General features: G+C 43.4%; 1 protein-coding gene across 5 annotated transcripts in view; it reads right to left on the bottom strand.

The window, feature by feature from the left end:
* Nucleotides 1-2,589: 2,589 nt before the first annotated feature.
* Nucleotides 2,590-22,046, bottom strand: part of LOC146675179 (nuclear factor 1 B-type-like) — a 59,451-nt gene continuing 39,994 nt past the window's right edge. For 2 of the 5 annotated variants that reach the window (XM_085400283.1, XM_085400281.1), the window contains exons 4-12: nt 21,725-21,793; nt 19,082-19,202; nt 18,387-18,505; nt 15,302-15,436; nt 15,010-15,194; nt 12,699-12,837; nt 11,973-12,055; nt 7,918-8,006; nt 2,590-4,450 (exon numbers count right to left, since the gene is read on the bottom strand). In XM_085400283.1, coding sequence (XP_085256409.1) covers nt 4,318-4,450; nt 7,918-8,006; nt 11,973-12,055; nt 12,699-12,837; nt 15,010-15,194; nt 15,302-15,436; nt 18,387-18,505; nt 19,082-19,202; nt 21,725-21,793 — 1,073 coding nt within the window. In that variant the 3' untranslated portion in view covers nt 2,590-4,317. The remainder of the gene's footprint in view (nt 4,451-7,917; nt 8,007-11,972; nt 12,056-12,698; nt 12,838-15,009; nt 15,195-15,301; nt 15,437-18,386; nt 18,506-19,081; nt 19,203-21,724; nt 21,794-22,046) is intronic. The other 3 variants (XM_085400282.1, XM_085400284.1, XM_085400285.1) reach the window with 3 other exon arrangements.

Below are 22,046 nucleotides of genomic sequence, written 5' to 3'. Positions count from 1 at the left end.
CACACACACACACACACACACACACTTGGGGACAATGCACTTCAGTGGGGTCTCCAATGGCCAAAGGCTGCAAAGCACTTATAGTTTTTTTCCTTTTAGAAGAAAAAAAAGCAACCAAGAAAAAAAAAAAAAAGAGCAGTGCACTTACAACGGGGTGACTTTTTTCATTTTGTTTTTTTCAAACATTTTCTTTCTGCGTGAGAAATCTGGGTGAAGACGGAGAGATTGAGCTTGACTTGAGGATTACTTTTTAACAACGATTTCTGCTCCTTAGCCCTCTGCTGGCGCCGGAGAGCTCTCGGGGGAACTCTCCGAAGGAAAACGTTTCTTTCACGATTGCAGGGAAAGAGTGCAAAAGGTGTCATAGCAGCACTGGCTGCGCTGCAGCTTTCTGCGAGAAATTTTTTTTTACAATAAAAATGGCAAGGTATCGATTGATATAAATAATGCCCTGTAATACGCCTGAGAGGTTTAGTTTGACTTCTGAACACTGTAGGACGAGGATGGGGGGTGGGGGAGATGATTGCCTATGTGCTATTTAAGTGCTAGATTTTTTCTCCTAGTGGATTCTATTTAAGCTTCTACTGGGGGCATTTGGACAGGAAGTTAGAAGACACCACACTCCTGCAGTCCAATATTTCCTTTAACATACTCTACGGGGCTTCTGCTAGGGAAGCGTCTCAGGAATTGACATATGTGCATATCGTATATACATTTATACAAATCTACTACTTATAAAATACTTTCTAAAGGCTTGCTTGAGCCTGTCTGGAACTGATTTCAACAGGTCTCACTAGCATTAGTCGGTGTGTGATTGTTGCGCAGTCACAGGCCACTTCACTGATGTGTTTAAGGCATCTACTTGGGAATTGCATTAGGCGACATCTAGAATAGCACGGCGTAAAGATTTGGAAAAACGCGCGCGACGCTATCGGCTGCGGCTCTCGGGGAGCCGAGACAGAACGGGATTCTACGCAAAAATGATTTCTTCAAATGATTGTCGCGCTCAAGTCAAGCTGTCTCTCCAGTGGAAGAAGAAGAAAAAAGAGCTCCTTCAAGGTCACACGCTAGCACCCCAGGTGGAAAGTTGAAAGTAAGAGTCACAGTAGACCAATCAGTGACTTTGCAGCCGCAGCAAGCCCAAGGGTGCATCATTTTAAGATAAGTATTTCTAGAAAAATACCACCCCTCCTCCCAAATCTCCCAAATTCATAATACACGGGAACTTGTCTCACCGTCATTCGGTAGGCCTACAAGCTAAAGAAAGAAAAAAAGGAGAAAAAAAAGACCTTGTCTCACACTGCATAGAAAGCAGTCCCCACTTTGGTCGATAAAAAAGGAAAAGAAAAAAAACACCCACAACAACAACAACAACAACAACATCATCAACAACAACAACGACAAACAACGATATCAACAAAATAAATGCATTACAATATTATCTATCTCCAAACTAGCTTCTAATAATTGACGCATCTATAAGCACTACCTACATAGGCAAAACTTGGTATTGCATAATTTTCATAATTCTGAATTCCACCCTCCGCAATAGTAACTGGAAGATGAACAAAATGAGCATTGAGAAAAGAGAAAAAAAAAAAAAAAGGAAAACAAAAGATGACAGGTTATTAGAAAAACCACCAAAATACTGAAAACAAACAAACAAACAAACAAAAAAATGCTGGTTGATTACAAACTTTAAAACGGCAACTATACACAGCCTTGATATGCAATGTAACTGTGACATAGAGTAGTACATGAAGTTAAAAATCAACAATTTCATTCAGAGTACAAAACAATTCTTATCATAAAAATGTTAATTTTTTTTTCTATAATGATAAATGCAGCAAAAAACAAGTGTAGTGATGTCTCTATATTCAAAGGCAAGGCACGTAATGTGGACTATATGTCATCGTGCAAATTAAGAGTACTGGAGAGATTTTTTTTTCCTCGTATATAAATATGTCTGGACTGGAGAGGCAATGGCCGTGAACACGCCACGCGCAATTCTTGATTTCGGGGATTTGCCACCACCTGGATTCGGAATTTCAGCTTTCAACCTCTTCCACTTTAGAGTTAACCTTGCACAAACTGTAGCTTTACCCATAAGCCCACGCTACATTTGCATGAATAATACAAATTTTCCCATGAATTAACACTTCTTATTTTCTTTTTTTCCGTAAACATAAGCTTTAGAAGCTGTTGGCCAAATGCGTATGCTCTTGATCTCATCGTGAACATTTATGCGCACTATGTGCATCTCGTTTTCGTTACTTACGATTTTTCTGAAATAAATAAAAAAAAAAAATCTCCCCATAATGATGGGAAGGGCTCAAAATAAGTGCTGGTTTTGCTCAGCGCTGCACAGGTAGCTTTAATGCTCGCCTTCAACTGCCTTTCCTACTTAATGTTTTTACTTTTTAAATTTTTTTTTACTTTTTTCCACGCGAGGAGACGGATATCGTGACTGAAATCAAATTCAGATGTTTCTCAAACATTTTACCCATAAAACATTTCATATTTATCCCCCTTCCTTTAGAGTCTTAGGGCTGACAGACTGATAGCTTCCCTTCAAAAATTCAATTGCACTTGCCTCTGTCGCATTTTTTTTTTTTTTTTTTATATTCCTTTTTTTAAAGGAGATGCTAATTCTTTCGTGAGGGGTCCAATCTCAAGCCTAGCATTTAGTGTTGTTTTGAAAACTGCATTTAGAGTTCTCAACCTTTACCCATAAAGCCCCTTTCAGACATGCACTCCTCTCCATTAATCTGACAGCATCTTAACATTTACGGGCAGCTTTCGACACGGCGCAGGTCTCAGTCGTACTGACGGACAGGCATGCACAAGTTTACCGTACAGAAGAGGGCGTTTTCACTGTTTTCACAGCAGATATTTTAACATATCAAAGCAGGAAAGGGTGCAACATGCAGATGTTCTGTGACGACCCACTGGTGTCACCACTTAACGCTCTAGGTAACCTCTTAACCATCACTTTTCAATTGGAAAGCTGTGAACTGGTGCGGTTTTTAGCCAAAACATGTCCCACAGGACAGGAACTGCTATCTGTCTGGATGCTGGATGACGCTCCAGATGATGGCAGTTTACCCCACCAGCACCCATCCTAACTTGTGCAGACTTTGTTGCCCTTTCAGCCAGGAGGGTTTGCTTTTGGCGTCCAGCGTTGCCACTGAAGAACATCCTGTGCCCATCTCAGAGATGCTGCTGGCTCAGACCAAGTAAAAAGGTCGGGGAAGTCCTGCTGTTGCGTTTGCTTGCTCACTGACCAGCTTGCCATGACTTACTGGGACACTTAATGAAAACTGAGCCATCATCCTGTCATGTGGAAATGTCTCCTGTGAACAGGGTCTGTGGCGGCGAAGAGAATTAAATATCGCCGGGCACATCTTGCGGCCACAAATGCAGCAAGCCTTTTGCACATACCGAGGCTGTCTGCGGTGCTGCCATGAGGAGCGTTCACGTAAGAGTTACCGGGGTCTTAATCGCTTTGACAAACCCGTGAAGCCATGTCTGAAAGGGGCCTAAGTGTTTACATTAATTCATGAAGTAAGTAGCAGTAAAGAATAAACAAAGTCAACACATTTTTCTGAACAAAGAGTCGTATCACAGTAAACTGAAATCAAATGGAAGAAGAAACACTCTGAATTCACAAGTTTTTGTTCCTATGGTGCACACAGTGAATCGTTTGATGCGGGAAAGCCTCTTCTCAAGAGGTCTCAGTTGGAGAGCTTAGAGTCTCTGAGCCATCCACCAGGCAGAGGTTGTCAAATATGCAGACCCCCTCACTTATGCGTGTGTGTGTGTGGGTGTGTTTGTAAATCTAGATTTTACATCTTCCTCCAACATGGAAAAATAATAGGAATCGCCGCTAAGAGACTAGAGTGTCATGCAATAAAACATTAAGGCATCTATACATCACAGTATCTGAATGGATTGCAAAGTTCTGCAACACACAACAACTGACTGGTGGGTGGTAGGTGTGTGTGTTTGTGTGTGTGTGGGCCGGGGTGAGGAGACAGCAGACCTGAAGCTTCTTGGTTTTTTTTTTTTTTTCTTCTTTCCTCTGAACGAACCCTCATCTTCACTTCAGGGCCAGTGTCCATCATCGGGAGGGACGGGAGTGGGGAGGGAACAAGGAGGGGCTGGGATGAGGGTTGGGGGGGGATAGTAGAGAGGGTTATGCAGCGCTTGCTGCTTTGCTGGTTTCATCCATGGCTGTGGACACCTGTAGTGCTAGCTCCGCACTACCAACGCCCCCACCCATCTATCCACCCTGGGGGTCATCCGGCCTCTGTGTGATCAGTTCCCTGTCTCGGCGGGGACCAGGGGCTCACCAATGATGTTTATGCTGTAGTTCTGGTGGACATTTGTTGGCAGAATCGGAGTCCCGTTCGACACTTGGAATGGAACTAAGCTCGCCCAGGTACCAGGACTGTGGAGACAGAGAGACAGAGAGAGAGACAAAGAGATTACTCCTGTGCCGTTTGCAGTCAAAATCAGATTCTTTCACCCAGTTATCCTGAACGCTGCTTCGCTAATGACCAGCTCTGCTGTCATTGAGGTTCGTGGTCTCGCTGTTGGTTTGTTCAAACGCAGATAAACAAAAAAAAAGCTCGTTAAACTAAGCTGAGGGGATCCCACTTGATTCCCAGTGAAGGACATCGTGTGAGAGGGCCGTGACGCAGCCGCTCTTCTGTGCATTAACGGCGGTGGAGAAAAGCGCGATGGGGGGGAGGAGGAGCGCGATTGGTAGCGGCGGTGAAGGAGGAGTGGTTGTGGGTAAAAAGTGTGGGGGTCCCTACACAAAGCTGTTCCATCCCTATTCATCTCACGCTAATGGCAAAACAACACAGTGATTGTTCCTGGGGAGCAACGGTGCTAACTGAAAACGCGAGCGGGAACAAACAGCATGTTGTTCCCGAGGGGTGCTGCGCAACGTAGATGTCAGATAATTAGCCCCCCCTTGCTCTTTTCTTCCCCGCAGGGCCCCAGTGTGCACTCATCTAACCCCCTCCCACCTCTCGTATCACTCCCGCTAAGTATGAAAATACCTGTGTTACACTTTTCACCAATAACCGATGCACGCATACGAAGCATCAGCACGCTGTTGCAGCAGCTGAAACGTGATGGATGGAAAAAAGAGCAGGAAACAGATAAAAGTGAAGAACGCAGGAGTGAAGGGAAAATGCAGAAAAAAGGAAAGAAAAGGAAAGCAGGCTTAGATGGGAAAAGGGGACAAGGAGGTTTTGTTTTTTGGGGGTTTTCTTCACATGAAACAAAACACAAGACAAGCCTCGAGTCTGATGATGCTCCTGTGCAGAGACTCGACTCTTTGTGAAACTTCAGTATTAGAACAACACTGTCTGGGCTCATAAAAGCAACTCATCAACCAGTCTGCATTTTTTACAAATCACTAGTCACCGCTCTTTTACTTAAAACAATGGAAGTGCAAATTCAATTCACCTCACGGCCCGAGAGGCCCGACTCGCTAATAAAGAGTGAAAGACAGAAAACACAAGAGCCGAGGAGACGCATTCAAAACAAAAGCAAACATCACTCAAGTTTTAGGTTGCGTTTCAGTGCGCAAAGTGTTAAAAAAAGACTTCAAGGCTAATCCTCTCTAGCAGTTTTTTTTACCGTCCAGCCCGTCCTCGTTCTATCCTCTTCCCTCCCTCCTTCTCTCTTTCACTCTGCCAAAAATCATCGGACAGGAAACGGGGGATTAAGTTTTTCCTACCTTTCTGAACAAAGAGCGCACAGAGCAGCCAAGGACTGCAGCGCTCTCCTTTTCTTTCTTCCTTCCTTCCCTTCTTTTATCTCGCAATGTTTCGCTTTTCTTATGAAACGCCTCTCAGGTAATGACTTACATTGTTTAGTAGGTGTGTGCGGGGGGTCAAACAGCTACAAAAATGCACTTTTTTTTTGCACAGATCAGTTTTAAACTGGCTGCCTGTCCGCACCTGCATCCTATAAGTAGGTTTTTTGTTTTACAGTACAGAATAACTCTCTGCATCAGTGTCTGTGCATGCATTAGGGTGTGTGTGTGTGTGTGTGTGGGGATCAGTTGCCTCATTAGTATGACTGAACTTGTGCAGGAACTAAGGGCCCCATTCACAGGAAGTTAGATGTTCAGGCATTTTGTCCCCTGTAGCTTTTAAATAATTAAAAAGACATAACATAAAGACAAACATTTTATTTGAAGCTATTTGTTGTTGTTGCAATCTTAACCTGCATCAGTGCAGCTCCTCTAGATTTTGTCTCCACACGAGCAGCTCTGAGCACGGCTAAAAGACCTGACCTCCATCGCCGCGTTTCCTTAGGTAACCTTCAAGATGGCCTTCCCCTGCCCTGTCCGGCTCCCAAACCTCACTAATTCTACTCCCCGCGAGCACAGCCTGGCCATACAGCGTGCTTCGTTTAAGGATTAGCTCCCTAAATTAGATTATCTAATGGCATCTTAATGGATTGCTGACCCATTTCCTGCACAATAGCAACATGTGAGTCTGGCAGCTTTTTAATTTGAGGGCTAGTACTGAAGAGGCCTAGCGAAGCGCCCCATTTAAAGGGGCGAGCAAGATAAAGGAGAAATCAAACTGATCTCATCTGTATGTTGAACGATTGGGCGTAAATAATCCATCAAAGAGGGGAAAAAAAGTGTAATAGAATTACCGTCCCCATCCTCGCAATAACTAAACTGAATCCAGTCGGGATCTATTCTATCTTTTCTTATTACTGTACGAGTCACATGGCGAAAGGAGGAGGAGTGAGCTGGAGTGCGAGTGGAAAAAGAGACCTCAGGCTTGCAGCGGGGGACATTTTTCTCTGCTATCTCTACTGGCCCATTAGGAGGCCTTTCGAAGGGGGTTCTGCTGTGTGCGTTTGTGTTTGTAAAAACATTTGTAACTTCAGCGAGCGCAAAATGACCTGTACACCCACACACACACACACACTCACCCACACACACTGTACATATCCAGGGAAAAGGGGAAAGGGGAGACGTAACAGGAAAAGGCTTAGCTCAGCTTGCTCGCTCTAGCATGGTGAAATGGTTCAGGTTTTCCCCCAGAGAGGGAGAGATACAGTATGGAAGCGAGGGAGGAGGGGTGTGTGTGTGTGTGTGGAAGGTGGGGGGTCTGTAACTTTAAGTTACAGAGAGTAAAGCATTACTTGAGCACAAAGTTAAACAAAGCTAAGCTTGTTTAAATACAGCGAGCAACTTAACCGCACATGGCTAACAATCTGACCTGAAATGACTTCCTTTTTTAAATTTTCCACATGCTTTGTCAAATTAGTTACATCAAAGCATTATTTTGTTGTTTTTATTAAGAATGAATCCAAGAGGAAGAAAGGCTTTATTTCAAAAGCTGAATCACACTGCAAGAGTTGTCGTTATGCAGCGAAATATAATATTGGTATTTGTATTTATCGCTTTCCAACAGATATGAAAAGAAAATATGACCTTCTCCTCTCGTGGTTTGTGTTCGTCTGCATTTACAAAAGTCGGTTCTGGGGAAAACAGAATGAAGGGACTCCGCTGCTAATCGAATTCTCAAGTGCAAAACAAGAAGAAGTTACTGGGAAATGTATAAAACTATTAAGGCATGGAAAAGGAGATGAAGCCACAGAAAGGGGGCGGGGGAAAGAAAACATGAGGGAGACACAAGGAAACGTGTGTTTTATCAAAGGCATGACCTCATCTCGAAAAAGGTCAACATCTGCAGCAATAACAGCCACGGCTACTGGCCCCGTAATTGCGTTTATATGTGAACGTAAAGAGGAGACAATCAAGGAAATCATACATTATACTGAGTTACTCATTTCAATGCTTATATGTTGTGTGTTTGTGCATGTGCTGAAAGAGAGACAGAGAGAGACGGCATGAAAGAATGAAAAGGTTACCTTTGCCAAGTAATCCCCAAAGTGTCGTCAGTGGCACTGGGGCCATAATGCCTGCCGTTTTGAGTCACGCTCCAGTCACACTTCCTCAGCTGTCAATTGAAACCTAGCAGTCAGATCACTGGGCCAAGACAACTTCCACTTCAGATTACACTACAACTCAACACTGTATACACACATGCATGCAAAAGAGCCTAGGACAGGAGCACGGGAAATAAAAAATAGATTTTTTTTAAAAAAAAAGGCTCCAAAATGAATCCTAAGAATGAAAACTGAGTCAGTGTTTTTAATACTTATTGAGATAAAATAACAGCTACAGGTGAAACAGACAGAAAATAAAAAGCATGCATTACAGTTAGTGGAAACAGCTAACCTGGAAGCAAAACAAAAAACAAAACGAAGTTAGTTAGTTAGAAAATGTGAGTGGCATCATACAGGAAGTTCATCTGTGAGCAGTCTCTACTGTTTTATCTTGTTTATTTATTTATTTCATTTTACCTGGTAAACCAATGAAGCCATGCAATCCACTGGATGCATGCACCCTGTCCATAATGATTGCTTCACTCTAAGTGCACTTTCAGATTCAGGACGCATGCCCTCAAGCATGCAGACTTTTTTCATTAGCTAACTGTTTTTATTGATTAAGGGTCGCAATTACAATGAAGTTACAGCACTCGCCCACACACACACACACACAAATACACGCACGCGCCAACGCGCACACTAACCCCTTCTCCCCTGTTTTAAGACATGCCAACCTGACATACAGATTACAAATTACTGCAACAAAAAAAGCCACGCACAAACTGTGTCTCCTTTGCATACATTATGCGAGCGCACGTGTTGGCAATCCAGCTGAGAGCTATCTCTGCCAATACCAACCTAACCTTGCCCTGTGGTCAACACATTCATTTAGTAATGCATCGGGATAAAACTGCACTGTTAGCACTCCTCGTGCAGTGGCAGACGTTTTGCAGAGGCTCTTAAGAGGGATTTAATCAGATATACGCATACGCTGAATATTCAGAGCCATTTGCAACGGTCAAGAAATGTGTTCTTTTTTCTCCGAGCACCTGGATGAACACATCGGGAGGGAGGGGTGGTGTGGGGGCTGATGGTTTCCTACTTAAGCCATACTTAAATTGAGGGATGTTTGCGTTGTGTTCCTTCATCTTTCCTGGAACAAATGTGAAGTAATGGCAAGAAACAACCAGCAAAGGGAATTCATTTTAAGCAACGGTGACGCAATAACAGTCATTTGGTTTCAATTTAATGTATCGGTTTCACTTGATGAATTGCTTTGAGCGGCTGATTAATAAAACTGAATAGGAAACAACGCAAACTTGTTTCATTCAGTGTGTTTTCTTAGTATTTATCAAATGCTGGGAGACCAAACCCCCACGCTGTTCCCGCACTCTCCAGCCTGACAAAAGCTTGGAGAGAATGCGCGGGTTGGGCCAGACGCTCGGTGCCACCGCTCCTCGAGGGGCTCGCCATCTGTCCGCTGGCACCGACACATCAGAGTCGCACGGGCAGCGGGGAAAAAAGGGGAAGGAGCCGGGGAACGTTAGCAAACAGATGCGGGCAGATTGTGGATTAGAATCCTTCCTTAGATAATACCAAATGACATCTGATCACGGATCTTTCCCTGCGGAATGCTAGATGGTGGCATTCCCTCGAGGGGTTAACCAAGGCGAGAGATGAATGGAGGGTTTTCACACATTCATTGCCTGGGAATCGTAGAGCAGGTGTGAGAGCGTGTGGTGGTGGTGGTTTGTTTTGTGTTTTCATTTTGAAGCCTAGTATTAGTGTGTCTGTGTCCGAGGATCTCTATTTCGGTGGTGCGACATTTTAAAATAGGCATGAGGTGAGAAGTAGATTTTTTTTTTAAATTTATTAGCAAGTTATCACAGGAGACATGCTTTTTTATAGCAATGAGATATAAATTTAACAATAATTCGTAATTCGGTGATGATCAGGAAACTTGGGTATTCCAAAAACTGTCGTTCCATCAGAGCCCTCTGCTTTTGGTTTATTTTATTTAATATCTCTGGCAGCGGCAAGGAAATGCGAAACAGATTCAATGGAAGTCACGGCCTCTATCAATCACACATACAGACAGAGACTGAACCTCCACGGTCCAGACACAAGGCTGACCGCATTTAAAAACCTTGACTGTCTCTTTCCCGTTCCTTCTCGTCCTCGTTCCTACCGAGCCTAGCCAGAAACGGCTTCAACCAAACAACTGACATCGTCAGTAAAGTCTTATGGACCCCCCACACAATACGCATCATTGCCAGATGAGGACAATGACTGAGCATTCGGTGAAAGTGTTTAGTCCTGAGGGACTTGGCTCGGTGTCTCTCTCCGCTCCACGGGGCCAGATCCTAGGCCGCTAAATCATACCACAGAAAACAAAAACAACTGCGACAAGCAGAAGCATGATGAATCAATGCGAGGACTGTTTAGACTTCCTTAAGCCGACACAAACATTTATTCTTGGCGATATAGCATGTAACCTTTCAGAAAGGTATCATTGTTATGCTTACAAGGCTCTCATTCTTCTACATTTCTAAGCTACTGTCTTTTTGATAAAATGCTTCCCAAACCAAATCTAAGGGAATATGTAAGGCCCAAAATAATTCATCTTTTGACTTGTCAGTGCAATAAAATCACAGAATTATGCCAACAAAACATAACTGTCATTAACTAATAAAACTAGTAATTAAATCTTTGACTATATTTCTTTATTTTAAGTGCCAACAGTCCTTACTGAGGGGATCTTTATATATCTGGCTGATTTCAAAATCTGAAACAGAAAGGCTTTGTAGCCTCGGGGAGCCACGGTTTGGACAAAATTCAGCAGTTCATGCAGCTACTCTCAGACTGCCGCTGTCTTGTGTAGTCACTTTGTGCCCCACTGAAAGAAGTAGCAGGGCTACTAGAAATGTGGAAGACAAACTGTGCGACATCAGCCAAGTGAATCCTCCCTCTCCTCCTCCCTCTCCTCCCGAGTGGGATAAAAGCATCCCACGACTGCTGACAAATATTCCCTCCTGTGTTTTTTTTGGGGTTTTTTTGCCCTGATTTTAGGAAATTCAAGTGAAAAAGGCAGAGAGAAAAGGAAAGACAGAAAGAGAAGTGAGGAAATAGAGGCCAGCTTTGTCTTTTTTTTTTTCAAACTAAACATAAAAAAAAGTGAGCTGAGGAGAAACCCAGCGATCATTATGTAGCTGTGTGCAGATGCATTCAATTAGTTGTGGTTGGAAAAGCCTTGGCTCAGAACAGCGCTTTCAATAAGACTGGGTAGGGGAGAGCACTCTCCCTCTCTCGTCCGACAACACCGCAACAGTTCTAACCTCGCACATACGCACACCCCCACACACAGAGAGACACACACATCTATCCCAGGACATCCTGTAGCCAGTCCTGAGGCAACCACCCGACACCAACGCTACATATTTAGCACATGTACGGTAAATGAGGTAAATGAGTGTGCTGACTACGTGTGGTATGCGTGTGAGAGCTTCTAAAGTACGTGTAGAGGAAACAAAAACACATTTCACTCTCAAAAGCATCCATGTGTACCATCCAGCTTCTAATGGCAATGACCCTTCACCTTTCTTAAGGTCTCTTTTTCCTCAAGTGTGGAATTTAAATTCAAGCACACTCACTCAAAATGATAGTTTAAAATGGGCATAATTTAAGCTGTTAATTTAAGCTTCTCAATTCCAAAGTGAAAATATTATGCTTGCATATCAAAGGTTCAATTGTGGTTTGAACAAACAAACAAACAAACAAACAAATAAAAGAAAGCATTGCTAATTTTTTATGCCAGCATCCACGGCTATGGTTGACCTCAACTTATCTGTTGTTTAATCTGAACTTCTGAAGTGCTCTAATCTAAAGGGATCGTTTACTGCTCCCTAGAAGTCAGTAACAGTGTGTTTCTGGATTTTGTAGAGAGCAGGGATTTGATAAAATGGGTGGAGACGTGGGAAGGGGTGAAAGGATAAGATGAACAGGTGAGCTGAGTGCTGAAGGGGGTGAAACCTCACCTGTTGCTGGTGCAGGAAGGTGGGATCTCTAGGGTTTAGGCTCACAAAACGATTAGCTGTTGGCGTGCCAGGCGATGAGTAGCCTGGGTAGCATAGCATCACAAAAAAACAAAACAAAAACAGGAATAAGTGTCTGGATTCAAATTTGGATGTCGGGAATTTACATGGAATTGACTGCTGTAACCATAGTAACATTGTTAAATTCCACTGATACTCTAAACTATAAACATATAGTGAAAACTGCCTGCAGGGGTTCCGCAAGATTCAATGCTGGGACCACTCTGATTCTTTTTATCGTTTGCTTCTAATGTCAGACACAGCCTAAAATCTGTTTGTCCCCCACTAGTGGTTTATGGTCTCACCTGGCTGCACTGACAAGCATACTCCCGGCCATACAGTTGGCATGGTTACCAGAATACTGATACTGAGTGATTGAAACAGACAAACTGCTAACTAGCTTTGTGTCACTCTCATGTTCACTTACTCTTCAAGGGTTATTTTATTCTAAGAGAAATAATTAGATCAGTGCTGCCCTTAGAAATGACTTTCCACCTTAAGTGCGATGCAAATTGAAAAGATGCAAATTTAGAGCACAGACTATACACTACATTAAAAAGCACAATCCAGTGTGTTTCTAGCGTGAGCTACTACACTGTGAGGAAGTGCTGTATTTGCTGTACTGTAGGTACTGTGTGTCAGTAGTGGGCAGCAGGTACTGGAGCTCACCTTCTGTTGATGTGGTGATGGGCTTGGTGTCTGGCATGGAAAGCGAGACAGGTCGCACAGCGCCGTGGTGTGGGGAGGGAGCCAAAACTGGGGTGAAGTGGCCTGGGACCTTTCCAACAACCTGACCACTGCTGTTAGGCTGCAGGTGGGGTACAGATGATATAAAAAAAAAAAAAACACAACAACAACACAATTATGCACTTTATTTTTTTTTAAGACCTGAAATAAGTGTCACAGCAAACACGAGCTGCATGTTCTTGTAAAAACACCACCTAAAATCTTTCACTTCTCTTTTATTTGAAACATAATTCAGTAGGAGTAATAGAAACCAGGATCATACTGAAATAATGCATCTGAATTAACACAAAAAGCAAAGAAAATCTGTTTTCCCCCCTAAACATCCACATGTAAGAACCGCATTTGCTTTGCCCGCCACCAAAAACGTGTCACCTTATAAAACGACAGACTGTGTCCAGTGACTTGAGTTTACAAGCGCTTGCTCCCTTGTTAATCTGCAGAGGGGTAGATCTCAATAAACCAAGACAAGCATGCAACAAACTGAACACTAAAGAGGCTGAACATCCTATCACGGCGTCATTTCCCTCCTTTTCGGGGGAGGGGGGGACGGGACATAACCGCCTCTGTTTGCCCTGAGAAACTTACACTTAACAACAAAAGATTGCTGGACCACTGACTCTCACACTTAATGCTCCGCCTGAAGAAAGGATTTTAGTACTTTCAGCCGCTGTCCTGTCACAGTTATTACCAAAACTCTGGGGGGCATGAGCAACAATAGATCTTCAGTCAATGACAATGTAATTCCTACATGATTCTAAACAATGATTTTAATGGCGCTCATAAATGGAATTTAGGGGGACCCGGGCATGAAAAGACGGAGAGAGAGCTGTGGAGTGACCTGTTACAATGGCGTGAATGTGCCAGTATAGAAAGAAAAGCAGTGGGACTATATATATGGAGAAGGAAATAAAGGAAGCTAGTGGGAGCTACTCTTTCAGACGGCTGGAGACTGTCTGGGGCGTTCATTTCGGGGCCGCCCCAAGTTCAAAACTCAAACAGGCCTTTTTGGAAAAGAATTGTGTCCGCAGGGTTCCCTTCCATGTGAATAGAATGTTTAATTAGAGTGTAATATAATCTGCGTTAAAGCAAGCATAAAAACATTCTGGCACTCGTCCATGGGATTATAAGCGCTGTGTTATTTGCTGTGCCCCCCCAACCTTCGCTACCCCCCTCACCTCAGTCTTCTTGCGCTCTCTCTTCCCTACCGGAGCCCACCTCGCTAGCCAAGTCACCCCCCCCAACTTTCCAGCACCCCAGCAGAGGGCCAGTTAATTCTGCACAAGAGCCGGGCCCCGGCAACGGCAAATATTTACAACCTTTATCATTCCCCGCGGTTTTTCTCTGGAGTAACCCTCTCTCCTCCCCACCTCCCCACACTTCCAGCCCGCTCCCTGCTCTGGAGATGGAGCCGTCTACGAGGCCTTTGTTTACAGTTAGAACAGCGGGGATATAAAACTCACATAAATATCACACAGCTCTCTCATCTATAGAGACGCCTGCTAGCTCTCTCCAACACACTGGCCGCAGTGTGTACCCTGAATGTAGAAAAGCCCAGAGCTATTTGATTTACTGCCACGTCTCCGTGCAGTATTGTTTGTCATGTGTGACTGCAATTGCAATAGTTTGTCCAGTATTTTTTATTTTTTTAATAGAGTCACGCGGTTGATTTAAAAACAAAAAACAAAAAACAAATATAAGGCTGGGAATGTGCTATAACCTTTGGCGTGAGCTCTATATCAAGCAGAATATATATATGCTTTTTCTGTCACATGAAGTGGCAACAAAAAAAAATCAGTACTTTCTCCTCTGATATCATGTGATTTACACTAAATTCATTAATTTAAAGTGTAGTTTTGCCTTTTTTCCAATATTCTATCCCCTCAAAAAGTGGGAGGGAGGCAGGAGTCCATCAAATTTAGTCATCCTAAGTGTATAAAAAGTGCAGTTTGAGGTTTGTAATATAAAGATATTTAGAGCAGGAAAAAATAATCTTCCCTAATGCAAAAAGCACTAATGAGGCAGTAATGCTGAAATACAGACAAACAAATGCTGTAATTCATACATTCGTTCTCATCTTTAATCTGTCGGATGGAAACGGAGCCCAATAATATAACAAAGAACGACTAGAGGCCGTGAAAGTTGTGCCAAACAACCCTACGACTTCTGGCTGAAGATCTGGCTTACAGCCTTTTGAAAACACGGGGGAAAAACGAAAAGACAAAAAAAGTCTGACCTGGCTGCTCTGCGGGCTGGACGGGTCATATGACGGCACGTAGCTCTTGAGGGAATCAGCAGGGTTGAGATGAGGCGGGTAGCGGATGGTGGGGTGCGAGAAGTAGGACGACGCCGTCGGGGGCAAGATAGCCGAGGCCGAGAACTGCAGCGGCGAGTGTGGAGGGGGGCTCCTCGCCGATATAACTGCAAGACACGCAGACAAAGGAGCGGAGAGAGTATGAGCCTTTGACTGTGTTTAGGCAGGGAATGAAGTCAAACGTTAAAGAAGAGAGTCAGCATTTGGAACTCACCACTGTGTCCTACACTTGTTAGGCCTGGGTGATGAGGCTGAGGGAAAGTGCTGAGTCGTGGTGAGGAGTCCTGCGGAGAGGTCGGGCTGAACAGCGGCTTCTCTGGCTTCTTCATCGTAGGAGAGGACATGTCTGCTGGTAGGGAAGGGCACACGAACACGTGAATGAATCTGCACTCAGAAAACGTTAGCGAGCCTTTTTGATTATCGCTCAAAAGTTCGAAAGTTGAGCTTCTTTCAGGTTACAGTCATGGGACTCAAGTAAAAAAAAGTTTCTCCTAACTTCCCTGACATGAAATGACTTCCCTAATGGAAAAAAATGAACTTTTAAATATTTTCTTTTGCAGATTTTTAAATTTTTTTTTGTTGAAAATTAATCAAAGATTTCCCCGTAGCTTGTACTAATTCTTCCATTTCTCATGAATGAAAGGAGCTGAGTGCCAAAAATGAATTACAGTTGAAATTAAGCAGAATTTGATCTGCTTGAGATTAGTGCGATCAGGGGACCGTTTCTTTTCCCCCCCCTTCCCTTTCGCCAGCAAATGTAACTCACAGATGAAAAATGGACTCTGCAAATTGCAGACATCCCCAAGGGTCAAAATCACATATAATCTCTGGAATCATTATAAACCACCGGACATCCGCTAGAAATAAAAAATGTGTCTTCTGTCATGTCTGAGAAGACAATTAAATCCAGTGAAGTGACACGCAGTCGGAAAGCAGCTGGTCGCTCAAATAGGATTTAAGGAATCTCAAGACCCTCACGTAATCTTAAATAGAATATTACAGTGTTACATCTGCTTTGTTTGGCCTCACACACTGTTTGACAAGCCACCGTAATTCCCCATGAATAATCCTGGAGGCTCAGCACAAGACACGGAATTTGTTTAGGCAATTCGTGTAGTTCTATGAAGTCAAAGTAGGTGCACAAACTCAACTTACGAGTCGCTCATTATTGCTGCTCTACACTTTCGTGAGCAATGTTCTGCTGTCACGGCTGCGCAGTTTTCAATTTTCCATGGTAAGACGCAGTGTCTGAAGGGAACGTGATAACAAATAGATCCGAAAGGCAGTGGCTTATGTCTGCTTGTGCTTCTTCTATGAACATTCATCAAGTGCTTTTCTGGTCTGTCACAGATTCTTGCGGTGTATAACTTTCACATCATTCATCTCTTACCCCCCATCCTCCAAAAAAAAAAAGAAAGAAAGAAGCTGTGTAAACCCCATTTGTTCAGACGTTTCTGTAGCGTTAACCGTCCTTCCCTCCCTTTTCCTAACAACAGGGAAGGATCCACCCAAGTGACGGGAAAAATCGCTCATCACCAGAGGAGAGAGCGACAAAGGTGGCTGGAATTCAGGGGGATTTCCCAGTCTGAGGTTGCAAGAGGATACAGGCTTAAGTGCTTTCATTTTGTGTCAGAGGAAGAAATACCTTGGAGAAGATTTATATCGCTACCTAATGTTTCCAGTAAAAAAAAGAAAAAAAAAGGGAAATATTTTCTCTAGAAGAAGTATTCAGCGTCTCCTCTCTTCTGCTAATTAACTGCTTCAGAGACTGTCCCAAGAAATTAAACTGAACAATTAATTAACAGTCGTTAAACACTTTAAATAGTTTAAATAAAAAGGTCCAAAGTGTCCTTGCAGTTAGAGCGGATTGGCCGTCCTTTGGAAACAATATATTTTGTATTAAAGGGGGTAAATATGACACCGTAATGCAAAAAAAGGAGACAAATGTGAAAATGTACAGTACTTTAACCAGAGCACAACACAAGAAAGAAACTATTTCTTCCACTACATGGTGAGGTTTTGTCAAACGGCAACCATGTGGACAAAATAATTGCTTGGCACTTAGTATGACTCATATGGGTTTAATATCACCCCACTTCTCATTTATTCTCTCTTGACAGAGTAATGGCTGTCTTTGGAGAGTTTCCTACCCACTGCTTTCCCTTTCTCCTCACCCCAAGTGTCTAAGTTTACACAGAGCCATACTCTCAGGCCTTGTGCACAGGGACACGCTGAAATTTCATGCAGCCACATTGGGCTGTGGCTGAATCCCACCAGTGCTGCGCCTCCTGTGTATCATGTGGTGTTTTTCCCCACTCAGCCTTCCTACTTATTATATTAAAATAGTTGAGCAAACCAAAAGAGAAGTGTTCAAAGTTCAGACCGAAGCTAGAAGCCGCAACAGGGGGGAAGAGATGTGCTTTACTTTCAATGATACCGTTCATCACGTTCAAACAAAATGTTTACTACTGCCTCACTTGGTTAAATCCAGATGAAGTGTGGGCATCGGAGTGTTGAAGGAAGTCAGCAGAGAGTGAGAATGATCTGGAAACGTGGGAAAGCGAGGCCTTAATTAAAAGGGCGACGGGCTCTGCTCTGCACCGGGAGACGGCGAAATAAGACGTGCAAGCGGCCCTGTGAAGATCTCACTCTCTCTCGGACGGAAACACACATCTTTATCTACTTCCTTATAATGTGAGCCCCATGCATTCGCTTATTACGAGTTCTTTCCCTTCTGTGCATTGAACTCGATCATCAAAAGTCCACCGATTGGCTTTTTGTCCATAACTCACTGCAGATCTAAATCGGATGAGGTTTATGAAAAAGAAAGCGCCGCGTAAACACAAACTTAGAAGGAAATTCCAGGGAGCTGTTGCATACAGATAATAATTCACTTCAAAGCAGTTGAGCCAACACTCTACGCTACTTCCTTTATACAAGCGACAGGTGCGAGAGAACAAAGATTTGTATTCAACCAGCAACTCCAAACAAATGTATGTATTTATAATGACTGTTGATGCCCAAGGCTATATCTGCCATGGTATGTATTTTCAGAGCGGTGAGCAGCATTGATGCACAGTAGGTTATGACAAGGCTGAGAGTTTAAGAGAGTTCAGCTGCTGTTGCAAAACAATGCTAGGTGTTCACTTTGATCAGATCTATTTGCATACAAGGACACAAGATCTTCTCATCCCTCTGCAAATTATCTCCACATGCTCTTGTGCAACCGTGAGCCGAGCACTCTGTATGTTTGTGCAACCATGTAAATTAGAAGGAGAACGATACTGGGAAAGACTCACCTCCGTCTCTGTCGCGCCAGTTTGCCTGACTGTTTGGCGGGCTGGGTGACGAGTAGAAGTCGGGTCCCGTCGGGCTGGTGTCCATGTTCTCCTCCATGTTGACGGTTTTGGGCCTTTTGCTGCACACATGGAGAAGTTTACGGTTTGATGCAGACAGTAGTTTGGGGGACCGCAACTTTCGAGAACGCAAGATGGTGTCAATACTGATTTAGGGGCAGTTGGAGAAGATGTTTGACAAAGATTAACTGGCATTATGTACAAGCTTAGTTAAAAGGAAGAGTCCAATATTTTGGGAAACACCCTTGTTTGCTCTGTTGCCAATAGTTAGATGGGAAGACTGATGTCACTCTCCTGTTAGTGTGCTAACTCTAAAGCTAAGGGCTGGAGATGTTTAGCTTAGCTTAGCATAAAGATGGAAAGCAGAGGGATGCAGCTTTATACTGACTAAACAAATGTAGTATAATGCGGTAGGCACATTTGTCATCATCTTTGTTTCATTTGTGGTTCATTTTGGCAAAAATATATACAAAACAGTATCTCGGAAGAAGTCAGTGCACTTCCCTTAAATTTAATAAGATATTTTTGTGTTTAAAATGATCAGATAAGAAAGCAAAGTCACTCTGACGCTGCAGCAGCACTTTTATCTCCAAATAGCTCTTATCCTGAAACTATCTGTTGCCGTAACTTCCACTGACCTGCCAGGAGGGGAGGACAGGGGGCGATGCAGCCCCACGCTGGAGTTCAGGTCATGATAGTAAGGTTGGCTGGGCATGTCCGCCATGGAGAAGTTTACTGTTGCACCGTGGGTAATGGGCACTGCAAAGGACACAGAGAAAAGGAAATCAATGTCATCACCATCTTTCGCACAATTAGATGCACAACGGCTTCATCGGCTTGTGTGTTTAGAACAGGCGAGTTATTTTTATTTGGCTAGATTTCTATTTGGCTTTACAACAAATTAAAGAGTGAAATGTTTTTCTTTTTGCATTAAATGCCTCTTGTGAAAGTTAAAACGATGCCTTCGGCTTGCTTCTAAAGAAACTCGTGGCAAACGTTCACAATCGCCAGCATTTCCTTCACTTCTTTATCATCGGGCGCAAAACTTGGCAGTTTCCTCACATAATGATTTACAGTGGAAAAGGTGTTGTTTTTCTCACTGCGGTCAAGGTGAGGGATATTGTTTCAGTGGGGGCCAGGCCTGTGTTTACAGAACAAAAGAGGTTCACCACCCAGCTTCGCTCTCTCCCGCTCTCTTTTTCCTCTGCCTCTCACTTTATCTCTCTTCAGTGTGTGGCCCGCAAGGCAGCCTGCAGCTCGAGCGGTTGGTTGGTTTGGAGTGGATGAGAGGATGGAGTGTGTGGCGCCGTCTGTTGTGGTCTGAGGTTCACCACTGGCCTATCCCTCCACCAGCCTCCACCCTGGCAGCCCGCTGTAGCCCTGGCAAAGGCCCCTACCTGCTGCTACCCATACCGAGCTGTCTGTGGAGGAATGCACCCGGCCCGCGGACGCTTAAGATGAGACCATTGTTTTTATTTTGTCTGTTTTTTTTTTAATTTTCTCATTCATAGCTTTGAACATTCCCGACGATTTCTCTGTGTGCTGGTTTCTCTTTATGGCTCTTGGCTCAGCACAATATTTGTTGACGATGCCACTTGGCCACCCTGCCAGTCATCTCATTTGATCATCTGGGCTTGGACATTTAGGCGTGAAAACCACCCCAAAACAAAAACATTAAATAGACAATGATTCTGAATCAGCTGCAGGAGAGGATTTACTTTGAGTAAATTCGCTCAACAGTTGCCCGTGCATGCCCACGTTTTCTGTTGACAAAATATTGTTACACTTGCAGTCGAGGCTCCTGTTGCAAATAATGAGCGTCCTCGGCGAAATGCAGGACTGCAAATCAGCCTTGAACTCCACAGCCCCCCTTTCATGGACTTCAAAGAATGTCTCAACGGCCTGGAGAGTTGGGAGAGAAGCGCGATGACGGACGAGTGGCTGCTTAGATATCTTCCCAGGGAGCGACTGGCTGAGTGAGTGACAATTCCTGTGCGTCCGTCGACCTTTTTAAAATTCCAGCGCGACTTCAGTCGGCTTTAGTGAAACCAGGCTCGGTCACATGAGAGCAAACATGGCAGCTCAGAGGCCATCTGGTCAGGGGGCACATTAAACACTAAACAAAAACACAGAGTCTTTCAAAAGGATATTCAGTGTGCGAGCATGGAAACAAGTAGGTCCTGTCTTTCACAGCACAATGAACGAGACAGCTGAGACAAAGTGGCTCACGCTTCCATCAGAGACGTGCTATGCACTACATAAACTACCAAAAAATTCAGATTTAATCAGCATTTGTTGTTAGCATTGCAGTGAGATTTTTTCCAAATATAAAGACATACTTAAACTATATACAATTATTTTCTCCTACTCTCCTCCTAAGTCCATGCTGACATATTAAAATTGTTTGTTTTGTCTACTCCAAAAACCCAAATAATTTCCTTGAGAAGCTGGAAGTGACATATTTAATTCATAAGTGATCTCCATGAGTCAACAATAAATATTTCCTAATTTATGTAAGTATCCCTGCTTATTCTACACCACACTAACCATCGGATTAAAACTAGCTGGAAGGCGGTGCAAGATACAGACAACACATGGAGGTATGTTTCTTTAAAACACTCGTTGTTGAGGGTGACTGGGGTCTTTGTGCACCACAGGCGCATTCGCTACAGTTACAGCTCAGAGGCAACACAGGTAAAAGGTGCCTTGACGTGCCCTCAGTTATCATTGGAGTCCTGGAGGGACGACGGTTAACGGCTCTGCGCGGGGCGGACATGTCTATACAGATGATTGCAGGCTCATACAGACAGCTGTGCACTCAAGTGCTCTTTTTCTCGCAAAAGCAGACCAGCCAAACTGGATTATCCACACTACAGCTGTGTGGTGGGTTTCAGTAAATACAGAGATTATGAGGAAAACAGAATTTTAAGTGGCTGTTGAGGGTTAAGGCACTTTTATTTGTTTTGTTTTGTCTTTCTTAAATCTGTTTTTTCTCTTCATATGAAAACACATTAACACACAGAGCCTGCGCACACCCACACGAGTCTTTTCAATCGTCGTACCTTCAGTTCTATTCACTAATTAGACCCTAGTTGCCTGTGAATAGACCGACAGAGTGTCAGCTTTTTGACCTTGATATTAACTTTGTTAAACCTGTTACACGGTCAACATATCTCTAAAGCTCCAGCTTGGCTCCACCCGTGTTTAACATAACCACACGTCTGATCAGTGATAAGAGAAAGACACACACATTAAAAGCAATATAAGAGCTCTATACTCACTTCTGGACACTCGCACTAGTTCTGCAACACTGAAGACTCCTGATTTGATGAAACTGTCTTCCAAATACACTGAAACATAATAAGCAATGATTAATGAAGCTGTGGCTTTCTCATGTAATTATTTCCTTGTAAAATGAACAATAACACGAGATTTATTACGGCTATTAAATTATTTCATTAGACATGGATGGAGCTAAAGAACCTATTTTATTTCTTCTTTTTTATTATGATTTTTTTTCCCCCTTTCAAGTTGTGTTTGCATGCAAATTGATTAGTATCTTCTTTCAGTCAGGAAACTGTTCAAACAAAACAAACTGTCATT

The sequence above is a fragment of the Rhamphochromis longiceps genome, linkage group LG3 (assembly GCF_057381845.1).
Source record: "Rhamphochromis longiceps isolate RC_006_pf linkage group LG3, R_longiceps_female_GT1.1, whole genome shotgun sequence".
NCBI classification, from domain to species: Eukaryota; Metazoa; Chordata; class Actinopteri; order Cichliformes; family Cichlidae; genus Rhamphochromis; species Rhamphochromis longiceps.
This window is presented reverse-complemented; position numbering and strand designations above follow the sequence as displayed.